The sequence below is a fragment of the Pagrus pagrus genome (genome assembly GCF_965226575.1).
Source record: "Pagrus pagrus genome assembly, chromosome: 7".
Classification (NCBI taxonomy): Eukaryota; Metazoa; Chordata; class Actinopteri; order Spariformes; family Sparidae; genus Pagrus; species Pagrus pagrus.
The window spans coordinates 12,313,705-12,329,631 of record NC_140191.1 but is presented as its reverse complement, the minus strand read 5'-3'; the positions used below and the strand labels follow the sequence as shown (position 1 = coordinate 12,329,631).

Here is a 15,927-nt window from a genome sequence, read left to right as displayed (position 1 = left end):
GGGAGTTTGTTTATGTAGTTTGTTTGGGCGTAAAAATATAATTAATATAAATATATGTACATTTTAAAGGTGCTATTAGTAAGAAAAGTTGATTGTAGGTCCAAAGCGTCAGCATTTGACGAGCTGGGAATGAGACTCAAAAACAACTTGTCTTACTGATAGGACCTTTAATTAATGTTGTTCCCGCAACAAGCCACATGGAGGCACACTCACACCACCAACTATATCACATGTATGCTGAATACAGGGTTAATCTTCACACATAATCACGAACTAGTTAAGTGGTTTGCTAGCTGCATCGTTATGGCCGTGCTGCTACAGATAGCCTACCTGTCAGCCCACAAGTCTAATCTTTAGCCACGAATAGCGATAAAAGTGTGGTGCAGTGGGCCGGAGACGGGCGGGAGGGGAGGTGAGGTGGGAGGAGAAACACACGGTGTAACTTTCAAGGAGGTTGAACCGCGGAGGGGCTTTAAAAAGAGAGGAGTGTAGCCTGGATGTGTGTGTGTGTCTGTGTGTATGTGTGTCTGCCGTGAATCAGTAGAGTTCACTGAACCGTCGCGAGGAGACGTTTCCGCCCACAAGAAAGATGGCGGCTCCCTTACTGGAGGGTCTGTCGGAGTCCTTAGGTTCCCCGGAACCAGCGGTTCGACTCATTTTATCTATCTTAATCGGTGAGTTTCGCCTCACGAATCATTTACGGGTTGTTCTTCTAGCTAGCTGAGGTGACATGTGTCCCGGTGACACGTTTGAGTACTGAACCGCTGTCATAGCTGTGTGTAAGTGTTACACTCACTGCTAACATAACGCTCAGTCAGGTAATCACTGTGACACAGCTACAGGCTGCAAACCAGTTGTTCTGGTCCACTACTGTTTAGCTAGCTCAATGAGTATCCTCCTAAATCAGTGGCGGGCTTCCCTGAACAAACATATTGATTTCCAGAAAGCTTGTGACTAAAACGCCACTCACCTTTAGACGGCTAAGATTGTGTTTCCTGCAAAACATCACTACCAACGGCTAACTTGTGGTTGTTAACTGTCATGATGACGGGATGAGGCTAGGTATGGTGTCGTGTCAGCCACAACTGCCATTAGCCCCTCATTTTGATTAATTTCCTACATGTTGGTGTTTGTGTAAAGACAAAAAGACTATTAGGTCAAGTTAGCTTGGCAGTTATAAAATGCAGACTAGCACAACACGCCCTCCTGCATTTTGATGAAATAGTTTGTGGGCTGTAGGATTAACGTTAGCATAATTGTACGAGACTGGTGTTGCTGAAAATAATAGCTCCAATGTTGTTGGGGGAGGGAGACTCTTTGACAGGGTGAATGAGGACAGGCTGCCAAAACATGTCCCCCAACCCCTCCATTTTCCACTCAGTTGAGCAGAAGGGGAGACACACTCTGACGGGGTTAAAAAAAAGTTTGAAAAAAGGCCACAATTTGCAGTGATTTTTCATAAAAGTGTACCAAGGTTAAGCTTGGGTCTCTGTTGTTTTATTGTAGGTTGTGACATGTAGTATTTTGTGAGGACTACTGGGAGTCAGGGGTGTGGATGTGTGTGGTGGGGGAGGGTGTCCTCCATGCTGTCCTCTCTGAACTTTGTTCTGACACATGGACACGTCTCCTCACACTCACAATACAACACACTGAGCGTAGCTATTCTAATCAGACTTTGGGCGGCTAATGCCTGAAACCTCTCTGTCAGCCCTGTTGCATGTAATTTATCCTAGCGTTGCCTAATGTGTCTTACACAATATTATACTCGTATAGTAACTGCCAGTTGCGGCCAAAATGTCAGGTGGGTTTCAGTGTTTCCTCTGCTATAAATAGGCTCTGGTCCCCAACTGCTTTGCAAGAGCCACTACATGGTAATGCTCTGTGTGGACCTTGATATTTGATACTAGATCCATAGCTGCTGTATTATGTATTTAGAATAGAGGTCAACCGATTTGGCATTTTCAGGGCTTACACTTATACCGATTATTGTGTCAAAAATTCGACCAACCTGTGATGAAATGAACAAAGTACAATTTAGTCAATTACTGTTCTTAAGTACAATTTTCAGGTACTTAACTTGAGTTTTTCCATTTTCTGTGACTTTATACTTCCACTCTACTACATTTATATGATAAGTTTAGTTACTAGTTACTTTGCAGATTCAGTTTACTCAGTGTTTATAGGCTAGTAACTTTGACATTTTACCAATCAGAGACTGTTGGCACATTTTTAAATTAGATTATTTTATCAACAATCTGACAGATCACAGAGACCGATAATCGGAAAAATGCTGAATATCGGCCCGATAATTGGCTGAAAATGCGCCACTACAGCCACCAATCAGTTTTAAAATAAGCTTGCTAGACTCTGTATCCAAGTCACTCAGATGATTAGCCCTGAAGCTACTCTGTACTTGGCTAATTGGATTGCAAAAGTTTTTACAGGATAAGACCGGTGTAATTCTGTATTTCTCTAATGTCCACAAATCCCACGACAAGCAACATTGGGTTAAAGGATTAGTTCACCCAAAAAGGAAAATTTAGTCATCATCTACTCCTACCCCATGATGGAAAGTCTGGCAAAGTTTCGTAGTCCTCAAAACATTTCTGGAGCGTTGCTGCATTCTCCAAAACAACTGAAGTAAATGGGGATTTGTTTTAAAACATAAAAAAATACAACTTAAAAAAAACATAAAATGGCTCTGTACAGCTTATCTGGTGTAATCTAAGTCTCAAATTGATTTGAAAAGATGTTACCTTTAGGAGACTGCTGCAACACTGTTAGCTGTGAAACTCCAGAAATGTTTTGTATACGAAAATACGTCTACAAAACTTCACCTGACTTATGTGTGAGTTTATCTTTTAATCTGTCTCTCAATAATTTTGGACTTCCCTGGCCTGCCAATGGCATTCGCCCAAAAACAGATCATTAATACAGTATGTAGTTTCATTTTTCAGGCGTCTCCTAAAATAGAAGATCACTACACGCAAACATTATTCAAGCAGGAGTTAGTGATTTATTTACAGCTGAATATTTATAAACTAATATCAATATGCACTAGGGAATATTTTTGTCAGCAGGATGGTGCATGTGGTTCAACGCCACATGAACTACAGTGCCCTCTTTCATCGTAGTGAAAGGACACGTCATCCAGTGCAGTGGTGTGACTGTGGCGTGCAAATGATGTCTATGGCAAAGAGGAATAAGGAGCTATATCAGGCTCTGGCTATGCTGACGCTACTCATCGGATCAGTTCATTGTGTGATTTCATGAGATTTGTCGTCAGTAAGAAAAAATATAGAAAATGCCTTATCCTGTTTAGCTAACCCCAGTAGAAGAAGACGGAATTTGAAGAAGGTATTCAAATAAGTAATTACATTATGATGAATCAAAATGTGAGTCAGACTGAACTGGCTGGCCCTCTGTGAAAATAACTTTCACTGTGAGCACTGGTGAGCGTTTGCCCTTTCCACAATCCTTCTTAGAACAGTTATCTTTCTCCTTGAGATGCCAGATTTACAGCAGCACGTATGTACCAGTGGTGCTAATGTGCTAATGTGTGTGTGTGACAATAGGTTTCTACCACAAGGTCAGTGTTGTTAGTATCAGGAGGTGTCAACAATGGCTCACATAGCTGATATGAAGACATGCTGTGGCTACATTAACATTTTTGTTCTCGCTCTCTCTCTTTGTTCTCTCTTTTTCTACTCTGCAGGGTATCCCTTTGCTCTGCTGTACCGGCGGTTCTTGTTTTACCAGCCTGCCACAGTTATACACTTGTTCCATGCGTTCTCTGGACTGGCTCTAGCAGCATTCAACTTTGGTGAGATGAAGAGGGAGATTAAGGGCGGGTGTTTTTATTCAGCTGTGAAAAACAAATAGATGATTATCACTTCGTATTTATTCCGTGACTTCTGTTCCGTTTAAATTCACAGCTACTTATAATAATGCATTGTGTGTATCATTTCCTCCCTCATGAGGCATCTGTAAAGTCGAGTTTTATTTAACATTTTGATTTCTGCCTTGTGGTGCATTGCTGCATTTCTCATGTGTGTGCATGAGGCAAACAAAATGGGGAACCACTCATTAAAACCTGCTCCATAGCACTACGAGCAGTCAGAAACTCCACAGACGGCCTTTAATTTAAAGGTCATACACCAGCTACACACTCTGAAGCTCAGGAGCTTTGCCTTCCAGAAATGGGATAAAGTCATTGTTGTGCAAGTCACAAGTAAGTCTCAGTTCTTGGCTATGAAGTCCTGAGTCCCTAAACTTTGTGTTTTGAGTCCTAAACAAGTCAGTATACGGCCTTCACCAACATTTAATGCCCTTTAAACATGTTTAAACAGACTATCTGTATGATAAATTTAAAGAATACTTTAAAAAAAAAAACATTTAAAAGAGCTATGTCATTTCTGAGCTGAAGTTTGAGTTTTAGATCCGAAATGTGATAATCTGAGGTTTCGTCTTCTCTTTGTCTGCTGGTCTTCACTGCCAAAACTCTTTCCCCTGCTGCTCGCAAAACACGATTGAAAGCTGTCAGATCAACTCAAACGATATCTGTGCTTAGGAAAATGAACAATTCTCTGCACAGTTTGGGCTTCCGGAGGATATCAAATACATCCTGCTGATATTAATTGCAGCATGAATACATTGCTATAGCTGAGTAAATCTTTTTTAAATGCTTCTTAAAGTGCCACCAGTTATCCAGACTTATTTTCATTAATGCATAGACTTTTTTGTTTTGAATCATTGTTCATGGATTGCTTTGGGTTGATAAGTGAAGGATATGTGATATATTTGCAAGTTACATATTTAATGAAAAACTGTCTAAATGAAGTGCTGGACTTCAACAGGAAGCCCTTTTGAATCATTTATTTTCGGATCATAAATGGCTGAGAGAAGTCTTTCACTTGTGTGACTCATCATCACCATCATTGTTGAATCATTTCGGGGAAGTGAATGTGGTGCTCTTTGACAGACTACGCCAGCAAGTCTGACAATTGACAAAAAAATTTAGTTTTTAGCATGTAGCTCAGACTCTTCCTGTTTTGAAGGCAATGTGATATATGCATGATCTTTCCAGATTTCCTGTTTTGTCCAACCAACAGTCTGATCATTTTCCGAGAAAAATATGACGTTTACTTGTTTCAGCTCCTTTCTTTTTCTTCCTCCTGCTTGTCTTGCTTATTATTATATTAGAAAGGATATCTGTCGGTTTTCGACTGTTGGCTGAATAAAACAAGCACATTTTGAATAGATTTCCATCAGCTTTCATGAATAATAACAGGCATAACTCACCGTTTTCTTGTATTTCATAGACAAAACATTTAATTGGTTATTCTGCTTTTCATTGTCTAGCTAAATCATTAGTTGCACCCCTGCATTCAGTTCAATTTATCATAATAGAGGACAGCAAATATTCCCATTTGAAAAGCTGAAACCACTTAAAAATGACATTTATTGTCAAAATAGTTTTCGTCCAAACGACTATGATGACTAATCGCTTCATTAGAGTACACTTGTATTTGCCAAAGTGAAAACAATAGATGGGATGAATGGATGGAGCTTCCCCATGGCATGCTGGAGTAAACACAAACTGCTAACATTGATCTCTCTCTCTTTCCTTTGTTCTGTTATGGCTGCACTTGGATTTTACAGCAGGTCTGTTGCTTTATCTTTCTCCTGGTGGAATACTTATTTTGTCCTCCAAGCCCTCTTTGAAAGCTCATTTTCAGGTCGCATGCGTATCGTGGATTTGCCTTGTTGTCCTGTCTCCATCTCTGCTGATAAATACTGAACCGTGCAGGAAAAATGCCGTTGTCATGTCCACTCCTACAGGTCACACTTGACTGCACTCACCATCATCCCCATCCCCCCCTTCTGTCCGTCTCTCTCCCAGGCTCTCAGCTCTATCACTCCGCAGTATGCATCCTTGTCCAATTCCTGATGCTGAGGCTCATGGGAAGGACGGTAACAACTGTCCTATGCAGCTTTACCTTTCAAATGGTGAGGAGTGCTGGTGTTTCCTCTCCCATTGCACCCAGGCTTACTTTATAGCCTTAGTTCCCTTTCGTCAGACTTTTACTGCAGTGGTGCACCTACTGCCTGCCAGTGTGTCTGCACAGTCTAATATCTGATTTCTGCATCTGCATTCTGGGACTTTCTATAATTGCCTTGTCAAAGCCTGCACACTGTTTGTCTCATATATTAAAAGAGGCCACTTATAACTAAGGCCAGAAATGTTACGATGTAGTCACATGCTTTCTGTGAGAATGCTGGAGCCATTATTTTTGCATGTATTTATTGCTTAAACTTTAAGAAGTACAGAAATGAAACCAGAAATATGCCCACTTGAGATTCCCTTGATAAGGGTACGCTTCCTGTGGTTTGTTTTTGCAATTTCCTTGTTTTGATTCTTTTCTCCTAAGGTTTTCTGCCACGTAGAGCTGTTTCAAACATCTGATAATGCATAGTTTTGTTTATTGGATGTATTTTAATCCTCTCGTTCCATCTTCCTGTAGATATACCTGCTGGCAGGTTATTACTACACAGCGACCGAGGAGTATGACATCAAATGGACTATGCCTCATTGTGTCCTCACACTCAAACTTGTTGGTGAGTTGACTGCAGCTCCTCTTACGCTCCTCTGATGTTTACTCATTTTGTTTGATTTGCCGTTGTTGCAATTTCCCTCTGTACTGTAGTGAACGATTAACACACTGATATACTGCTCACATGGCCTTTAGCATGCTTTAATGTGTTCATTCAAGTGATCATGACAGCGTTAGTCACCCTAACATAGTTTCTGACACCAGTTGCATTTTCTGATTACAGGTTTGTCATTTGATTACTATGACGGCGGGAAGGAACCAGTGAGTTGGTTGATCTCTCTTTGCTTTTGCCTGCATGATCATCTGTCAATATGTTGATGTCGTCAGTCTTGGATTGCTGCTTGTTTGATTTTTACTCATTGTTTATTTGTTTATCTCTGTTAGTCTTTCTTATCGCCATTTGTTGCTTCTTTTTCATTCTGTCATGTGTGAAAGAGAGGTCAATGTTTTCTTTGATTGAAAGAATATTCAAAAGTTTTCACCACCGATAAATAGATAATCACTATGTACAAATGCACAGCAAGTACAGTCAGTATTTAGTTACTTATGAAATGCGTCACTTACTGTATAAGTGACGTATTTTGGATTATTTGTTTTGTCTGACCGCCGTTTCACAGCTCAAAGATATTACGTTTACTATTGGAGAAAAACAAAGAAAAGCTGAAAATATTCAGAAGTTGGAAGCAGAAAAATCTAATTTTTGGTGAAAAAATATATCAAAAGGTGTGTAGGAGAATAAATAAATTGCTATGTTGGCATGGAAACATAGCTATTAGCATAAATTGACAGTGTGTGGGAGCAGATTTTTGCTACTTTGACTGAAACGGCTCTGTAAAATATTAAAGTCCCTCTCTAAACAATGCTTTATTTCAAAGACCAAAAAACTCAGACACTAACATAGCTCATTTTGTTAGAATAATAACTCTGTCTGTACTGTGCTTTTCTGTCTGTTTTATCTTTATCTGTTTAAATGTATATAAATCTGCCCTTATCCGGTTAATATTATCACTGTATCTGAAGTGTTTCAAATGAATGCTAAGGGTCACTCTTCAGCACACAGTTTATAGCCTGCAGCTAAATTCCAGTATTTAGTGCAGTCATGTTAAGATTATGGTCAAATGCTAAAAGAGTCCTTTGTAACTAGAGTTCATCCACATGCTTTTGAAATGACTCCACTCTTCTCCCTTCTTGTTTTTCAACGTCTTCTTTTCTTCTCATTTCCGTAAACTCCAGTCCCAGCTGAGTTCAGAACAGAAGAAATCAGCCCTGCCGTCTGTGCCCTCTCTGCTCGAGGTGTACGGCTTTTCCTACTTCTATGGAGGCTTCCTGGTGGGGCCCCAGTTTACACTGCGCAGCTACCAGAGGCTGGTGGCAGGGGAGCTCACTGACTGCCCTGGAGAGCCTCCTAACAGGTAAAAGGAGTTGAAAGACTATAGTTATTATACTTCTGTCCAGTGTCCCTGCCCTTAACATTTTTACCTTCCCCTCTCTCATCCTCATCTTGCTCCTTTCTCTTCCAGTGTTATACCGGCTGTGAAGAGGTTTGCCCTAGGTTTTCTCTGCCTAGTGATTTATGCAATATTTAGTCCCTATTATTCAGACAGCTACTACTTAACAGATGAGTATGAGGTGAGAACGACAATATGCTCAAAAAATAATCAGTGTATGCTTACTTTATTCGTCTAAAATGTAAATCTGTGTCCTCTCCACAGGCTCAGCCCTTCTGGTATCGCTGTGTGTTTATTCTGCTTTGGGCTAAAGTCATTTTGTACAAATATGTCAGCTGTTGGGTTATAGCGGTAAGTAGCCTCTTGATCTGCAAATATGTGCTTGAAATGTGTTTTGAAAAAGTGGAGTTGTGCCTTGATGACAAACAGTCAACAGCCTCATACAAAGGAAGCTGTAACGACTATTAACAATGAAACACCGCCCTTTGCATACCTTTGCATACACTCATCACACACACGTAATGGTGCGGTCCCAGTTATTCAGGATCGTGTGCTTCATGGTGTGACTTGGAACAAATGATGAGACTGATGTGTGTTTTGTGTGTTACAGGAGGGTGTATGTATATTAACTGGATTAGGCTACAATGGTGTCGTGGATGGAAAGCCCCAGTGGGACGCCTGTGCCAATATGAAGGTGTGGCTGTTTGAAACCACGCCACTTTTTGGAGGAACCATTTCTTCCTTCAACATCAACACAAACGCGTGGGCTGCCAGGTCAGTGTCGAGCCAGAAATCTGTGACGCTCTCTTGCTTGTATTCGAAGAGTGGCTGTAATGGTTAAATATTTACTCAGATGATAACAGTGAAGTACAGGGCTATGACAGTTCAATCCAATATGCATATGTGCCCTCACAAGGGAGGAGTAGCCTGGAATCACACACGGCAAGGCCTCGCTTCATGGTTTGTTTTCACACCACAAGAATCAGGGGAGGGAGCAGACATCCACAGAAGGGTTTAAAAGTTTTAACTTTTCAGACAATTAAAGTTTTCCAGTAGGAGCATGTGACTCCATTTTTATGATGACTACAGTGAGCAAAGCAATTTATTGAACATACAGTTTATTACATGGTCCATTTCAGTTGAATGCATTAGCTACCTAAGCTCACTTTTACTTTCTATTATCCAAAACTGCATGAGAAATGGAGAGTGGAGGAGGGGAGTGATATCTTTCCAAAATGGAAATAAAATTCTCTCAAGTAACTAATAAGAACTTATATTTTTTATTGTAAAGCTGTCATGCTCTTACTAGATAAAACACAGACTTGACAGTTAAAATGCTCCAATTGTTTGACCTACAAAGAAAACTATTTATAGTCACATATGCGCAACATTGGAGTTGTTATTCTCTCAGCACACATTTAAGCAATTTAGCATTAAATGGGTTAAGTTAGATTTTAGATTTTTCTAAGCCTCCCTCCTCTGGAAGCCTGGTTGGAAAGAATAATAAAAATGCAAGCTTTTTATGAGGCATTTAAATTCATAAGACATACAGTAAGACAGAAGCCAGTGGGAGTCAGAGAGGTCTGACGAATTAGTATGATAAAGATGATGTTGGATATGTGGAGACGCTCCATAAGAGGCAGGGTAATTCCTGTATTTTCAAACCTGGGCCTTATTTTTAGGGAATTGGTAGAGCAGAAATGCAAAATGGCTGCAAAGTAATCTGTGAGGAGGGTACCTGTGCCCGGCAAAGTATGTCACTGATAGGCTATGTTATGGAAAGGATCCCTATAGAGAAACCCGAAATTATGTAAAGAGAAATAAAATGTGGCCCAGGTTAAAAAATACTGGAGGTTACCCTTGAAGGTTTCAGTATGCCTAGACACACACTAGTTTTGTCTGAAATACCATTTAGAGCCGTTCCCAGTGGCCACTTGGTCAGGTGAAAGTCAGTGCTCAGCAATGAATTGTATAATCAACAGTCTCTACTCAAGGGCATTCATCGTGCTGTCCTCGGTTGTAAACTCGAAAATTGGCAGTAGTAGTTGTGTGAAGCATGAAGGAAGAGAGCTGAGAGGTTCAAATCCTGCACACTTTCGCACCTCAGCACCTGGCCAGCTGCTGCATTAAGAGAGGTTTGTCAGCGGCTCAGAGCTTTTAAACAGTAGTACTTCATGCACTGCTTCTGGAGTTAATGCTGCAGCTCGTCACCAGTGAGCTGTTAGAAAAAAACAAAACAAAAAAAAACCCCACAGTTTCAGTGATTGAAAAGATAATGTGCGATGCTCTTGTATAATATATCATAACAGAAAGTTAGGGCCAGCACTGACTTCATGAGTACCCTCATAGAGGATGCAAAGTTGTTGAAATGTTTTTATATAACCTCAGTTGCTATGCAACAACAACTCCCAGGTAAGTGAGTGCTTGCCTTGTTGGCAGTGATAGCTGATGCATTGAGCATTTCTGACTGCCATTATCTAGATTCTGAGTCAAAAAGAGACGAGCATAACTCTGGGCTTGTTTTTCTCTCTTCTCGCTCTTTTTTATTTTTAAAGAAATGTCTTCAAGCGATTGAAGTTCCTGGGCAACAAGACCCTCTCCCATGTGGCCACACTCCTCTTTCTAACGATCTGGCATGGCCTTCACTCTGGATACATCCTGTGTTTCTCCATGGAGTTCTTCATCATCACTGTAGAGAGACAGGTAAGCTACAGATACAGAGCAAAATGTGGGAATGAGTTGTCTAAAGATAATTATGTTTAGGAAGCTCAAACCATCTGGGTGTTTATTTCAGTAAGTGGTAAACTTGTTATTGCATTAATTTTATTTTCTTCTGTCTGCATCATATAAACCCATTGTTCACTTTTTGAAAAGACAGTCTCTTGTTATTAAATATCATATCACTATTGATCAAATGCACCTCACTGCTGAGTGTACCTGTAATTAAATATTGACTGCAGTCACAATCTGGCATCAGTTTATTATATAACCATTCTTTTATTATATTACTGAAACCACTCTGGGATATATTTCTGTGTTTGTGTGTGACAGGCCCTGGCACTAGTGAGGGACAGTCCCCTGCTGACGAAGCTGGCCAACAGCCCGCTCTACCCTCTCATCTATGTAGTCCAGCAGTTTTTCCACTGGCTCTTCATGGGCTACCCCCTGGTGCCATTCTGCCTCTTCACCTATGACAAATGGCTCAAGGTAACTCTCACGGATGATGTGGGTCATAGGATAAATATGGTTGGTCTCACTCATAAGCTTGAGTCCAGGTTGACACATCAGGGAAGAGGACCCTGTGTTAAGATAATATCCAGCGGTTGGGGTGTGTTGAAATACAATCCAAGGCCCTATTTGGTCAAATTTACAAAATGCAAGCTTTGATTTGTAATACGAGATCATTTTGATTTGTTCAGCTAGTCTAAACAAACCCCGTACTTGCTTCCCACATAGGAGCGTTTTAGGAATCATTAACGTTCCTGTGGTTTGTGAACGACAATCATTTGTGAAACAGGATGTTGCCACCATTTGTGATCTGAGTGTAAGTGGTGCTTCAGCGAGTTCGAATAATAGATGCATCAGTTAAAAGGTTTATCAGGCACCAAAAAAACTGCAGAGCTGTTTATGATACTATGAGAGAGGATTTAACAACTCAACAATGATTTTATATTTCGTCATGACGGATCAGGTCAAGTCAATTTTATTTATTTAACCCCAATTTGCAGAGTTGCCTTAGTTTACAGCAACACCCTCTGTCCTTCATTCAAAAAAGAAAAATGACCAAAAAACGCTTCAGGAAGTGCAACAGGGAAGGCATCCTCCTTCCAGACATGCCACGATGTCATGTGTGTAAAATCAAGTCAAATAGCGACAGTGAAATCACTACCATCACTACTTAATTACTAGCATGTATTTCACCAGGTGCAGTCAACATCATAAGTACGGTGTTCATGTTGCAAAGCAATCTACCAGGATTGTGCACTTGCAGGCATTTGATTGGACAACAGGGCTTTGTTTTTGTTTTGTTTTGCTGCAACACTGTTGTGTTCAGTGAAAACAATGAGGGGGCTGCGTTTTTTTCATGCAAAGCTTTTGTCTTTTGGGACACGGTTAAAGTTAGCTTACAAGAAAAAGCAACAAGAAGGGAGTCTTCAACATGGACAAAATATAACAGGCAGCTTCTCAGGAACTGGAACAGGAATGGGTGGAACAATGTGTCGGGTTAGCTACTTCAGATGACCAGAGTTGGGAAAGTGGCTGGTATTTACAAACCGGGGCTTGCTGAGGAACCTGTGACCTGACAAGGGATTGAGGGACAGAAGTGCAGAGAGAAGCTGTGACCGGTGATTGACATGGACAGGAAACTCTCTGATGGCAACTGATGGTGGACAGGTGGGGTGGAGAGGTCAGCAAGAGATTCAGACAGGACCCTGTCCAAATACGACAACTTGGTGGGCACATCCATAAAAATTCATACAAAGTCCATTTTTTTAACCACCCATGTCTTACATACTGTAACTACAACAAACACAGATATCTCTGTTTTAAAATGTTTATCTCAGAGTGAACGAATGATTACACACCTCAACATGCTTTCCTAGGTGGGACGGTGAACTCTTGTAGGCTGTGATGAAGTTTGTGTGCAGTAAACACAGCAGACATTTAAACAAATATGAATCTTTTGTCATTTCAAAATCTCAAACACTTCAGATATGGCCATGGACACTCTAGTTGTGAGGAATCGTCATTTTCATCTGCCATTTCCATCATTAGTCATCATCAAGTTCAAATTAAAGTTTTCAGAAAATGCAGCAAACACTCTGAACTTGACTGACAGGCGTAGGAGTCGTTTACTGTGATTGTTTTTTCTCCTGTGATGAATGCAGTGTATAACCAGTTGCATTTTAGAATAGGAAAAAAAATGTATCCGCTGACTTCAACACTATGAGTAAAAGAAAAGAGAACCTTCATAGAGATACTTGAACATTTTATTTTAGAACAGTATTCAAGTTGATTTAATTTGTTGCTGGGATGTTTCAGTGAGGATTTTAATTTGACTCTTTGTCACCTTTTTGTCTTTCAGGTGTATTCGTCCATCTATTTCTGTGGACATGTATTCTTCCTCGTAGCCTTTTTAATCATGCCATACCTCCGTAAGGCGCTGGTGCCTAAGAAAGAACGGAGCCAGATAAAGCAGGATTAAAACTTGGTACTCAGACTCGGCATGGTAAGCAGTCAATAAAGTTGTTGTAAAGACAAATGATGAGCTGTGAATAAATGTTTATAGTGTTTAAATATCTCCGTCTTTCCTTCCAGGTCCGTCTAAGGCTGTATATCCACTGAAGGGAACTGTGACTTTCAAGGAGCAGAAAGGAAAATATTTTAAGGCCTTTAGTAATATATATATCTATATATATATGTCCATGTAAAAATAAATTTCTATATATTTTTGTGTTTTAAATGGGAGGGTGTTTTTATAAACATTCGGAGAAATGTTTACAGGAAATGACCATCGTGCCACATGGGGTAATTGTGAGCCAATCAGGGGCGATTTCCTGTTTTTCTTTTTTTGTTGTTTCTCTCAATCTTTTTTTTTTTTTTTTTTAAAGAAATGTTGGACTTGTAGAACTTGAGAGACTTTACATGCTGTCGACACAGAATTGCACTCACCAGTCACGGGTTCAGAGTCTGTCATTGGCTCTGATGTGTTTTCTTTCTTTCTTTTTTTTTTTTTCCCCATTTCTCTGTCTCACATCTAGCACCCACATTTAGCGGCAGCAGCCAAGACTTCACAGGGGGTTTAAGCACAGAACCAACGTATGTGGCACTATAATGTAATAATACAAAATGCATACAGCTCTCTGCAAAAGACAGGTGATAATAATGATAATAACAATAATAATAACAATAACAATAATAATAATAATCAGGGGGGTTGTTTCTTGAAAATGGCTGCCAGTGGTTATACAAGCACTGTAAATCACACACTCGACACTAACCCCCAACTCAAAATGGCCTTGTATTAATGAATGTTTTTACAATTACATTTGTTTGGGTTTTAATTTGATTTGTGCTGGAAAAAAGACTTGATTTTATAGAGTTTTAGCAGCTTTTATGAAAAAAGAAAATTTTGTAGCTTTGGATAAGATTTCATGGAAAGAATTTGCATTGTTCTCCTGCCTTTCCTGGTTTGACGTTGCTGTTTATTTTCTTGCGGTGTCTCCTCTTCTCCCTCTGTTCAGTCCTCCGTCGGGCCTCGATTCAAGCCCGGCCCTTTAGAAAGAGACTTGCACACTGCCCAGCCATACAGTCACTACATTTAATCATTTTGGTTCATCTTATATTCACTCTGATCTTCATGAATACTTTTTGAAGCAAGGAACTGTCTCATTTTGAACTGGAAGCAAACAAACAAACAAAAAAAAAAAAAAAAAAAGAGTCCACTTTTGGTTTCACCTATGGCCTGTTCTAACAGCAGGTGGAGATTAAAAGAAGTGTGGAGAAGAAGCATCTCATCCAACTGTGGGGATGCCTCTTTATTTGTTTATTTACATTTTTTAGGGGGCTGGATTACCTGATCCATGACATGCTGGAGGAAGGCCCAGCACTGCTGCTGCTGCCGTCCTCTCGCTGACTAACACACACATGGAGAGGACGAACCTCACTGTAGCAACAGCCTAAATTTTAGTAATATTTATACATGACATGGTGATTATTAATTGATGTGAATTGCTATTTCAAGAGACTACTTTTTTGCCTTATTCCTACCAAATGTACAAACGAAGACTTGGGATTGAGGAGGAGAAGGGAGGGTGGGTGGGGGGGGGGAGTGATTTTCAAATACAATTTTATAATGTTCATTAAAATGCTGCATTTCAAGCAAGTACCCTGTGGTGTTACTGTGTGTCTGGACAACTGTCATGAAATATTATCTACAGGATTTATATACACTATTTTTTCAGCACGGTTGTATTTTGTGCCTGCACCGTGTTTCTTTGACTGAATGAAATGCTGCATTTATGAACCATGTTTGCATCGCGGGGAGGAGATTGGTGTGGATGGCGGATGTACAAAGTCTGAGGCCGGGACACGGGCATCCAGTCTGTGATAAGCTTCAGGCAACAAAAGCTCTTAAAGGAGCAGATGTAAGAAATGTAAAGTAAAGGTGCAGTATGTGAGAATTGGCCACCTGTCAAATCCAAAAAGATGAGTGATAGCATATCACCAGAGTAACCGCTAACTGCTGTGTTAGCCTGTCCACCATGCAGCTAGCGGTCGTATTAGCCAAATGTTGGTGTCATTCACTATCACACTATCACCTCTCAAGGTACCGATGTGGCTATGGGCTAGCTGGTTAGCATGCCAACTTCAACAGATATCCCTGCAACACAATACATCCCTCTTTGAGATGATGTCAAAAATGTTCTTTGGTCACATTTTGTCAATAATGTTAATTTTTGAATGTTTTAAACTAAACTTTATAAATATCACACCTTTAAAACACTCAAAAATTAACTAAAAAATATCAACAGAAAGTGATCATGTGCTTTACAGCAACCGAACTGGAAAAGATATCAGCGTATTGCACCAACGCAAGCGAGATTGCCAAACAGTTTCAAACGATTTGGTGCCGCTGCAGACAGCATTCTCATAAATATCATAGGATTACCAAGAAAGATGTGGTTATTCAGAAATTAGATGTTGAAATCACATTTTTGTTCAAATGCTCTGGTGGGATGACCTGACGACATCGTGTTGCGGCACTCTATATTGAGCCCTAAAAGAAGTTGGTGTTATGAAACCACATGTAGTAGAAGTAGAACCTGGGGGGAAAGGCATTTTAAATGTTTTTAAACCTTTAT

General features: G+C 40.2%; 1 protein-coding gene across 1 annotated transcript; it reads left to right on the top strand.

Annotated features, from left to right (window-relative positions):
• The first annotated feature begins 421 nt into the window (after positions 1 to 421).
• lpcat3 (lysophosphatidylcholine acyltransferase 3) lies at positions 422 to 14,235 on the top strand. Its single transcript, XM_084357451.1, has 13 exons — positions 422 to 674; positions 3,716 to 3,823; positions 5,903 to 6,009; positions 6,525 to 6,618; positions 6,838 to 6,875; positions 7,848 to 8,026; positions 8,135 to 8,243; positions 8,327 to 8,413; positions 8,673 to 8,836; positions 10,618 to 10,765; positions 11,114 to 11,269; positions 13,149 to 13,292; positions 13,382 to 14,235. Exons 1-12 carry the CDS (start codon positions 590 to 592, stop codon positions 13,266 to 13,268), a joined length of 1,395 nt encoding a protein of 464 aa, XP_084213577.1. The 5' UTR covers positions 422 to 589; the 3' UTR covers positions 13,269 to 13,292; positions 13,382 to 14,235.
• Positions 14,236 to 15,927: the final 1,692 nt, after the last annotated feature.

What these genes read in the sequence shown, in the direction of transcription:
- lpcat3 (XM_084357451.1), top strand. Translation starts at nt 590, where the DNA reads ATGGCGGCTCCCTTACTGGAGGGTCTGTCGGAGTCCTTAGGTTCCCCG. An exon ending in TCAGCTGTTGGGTTATAGCG is followed by an intron (nt 8,414 to 8,672) that starts GTAAGTAGCCTC and finishes TGTGTGTTACAG; the next exon opens with GAGGGTGTATGTATATTAAC. An exon ending in ACAAACGCGTGGGCTGCCAG is followed by an intron (nt 8,837 to 10,617) that starts GTCAGTGTCGAG and finishes TTATTTTTAAAG; the next exon opens with AAATGTCTTCAAGCGATTGA.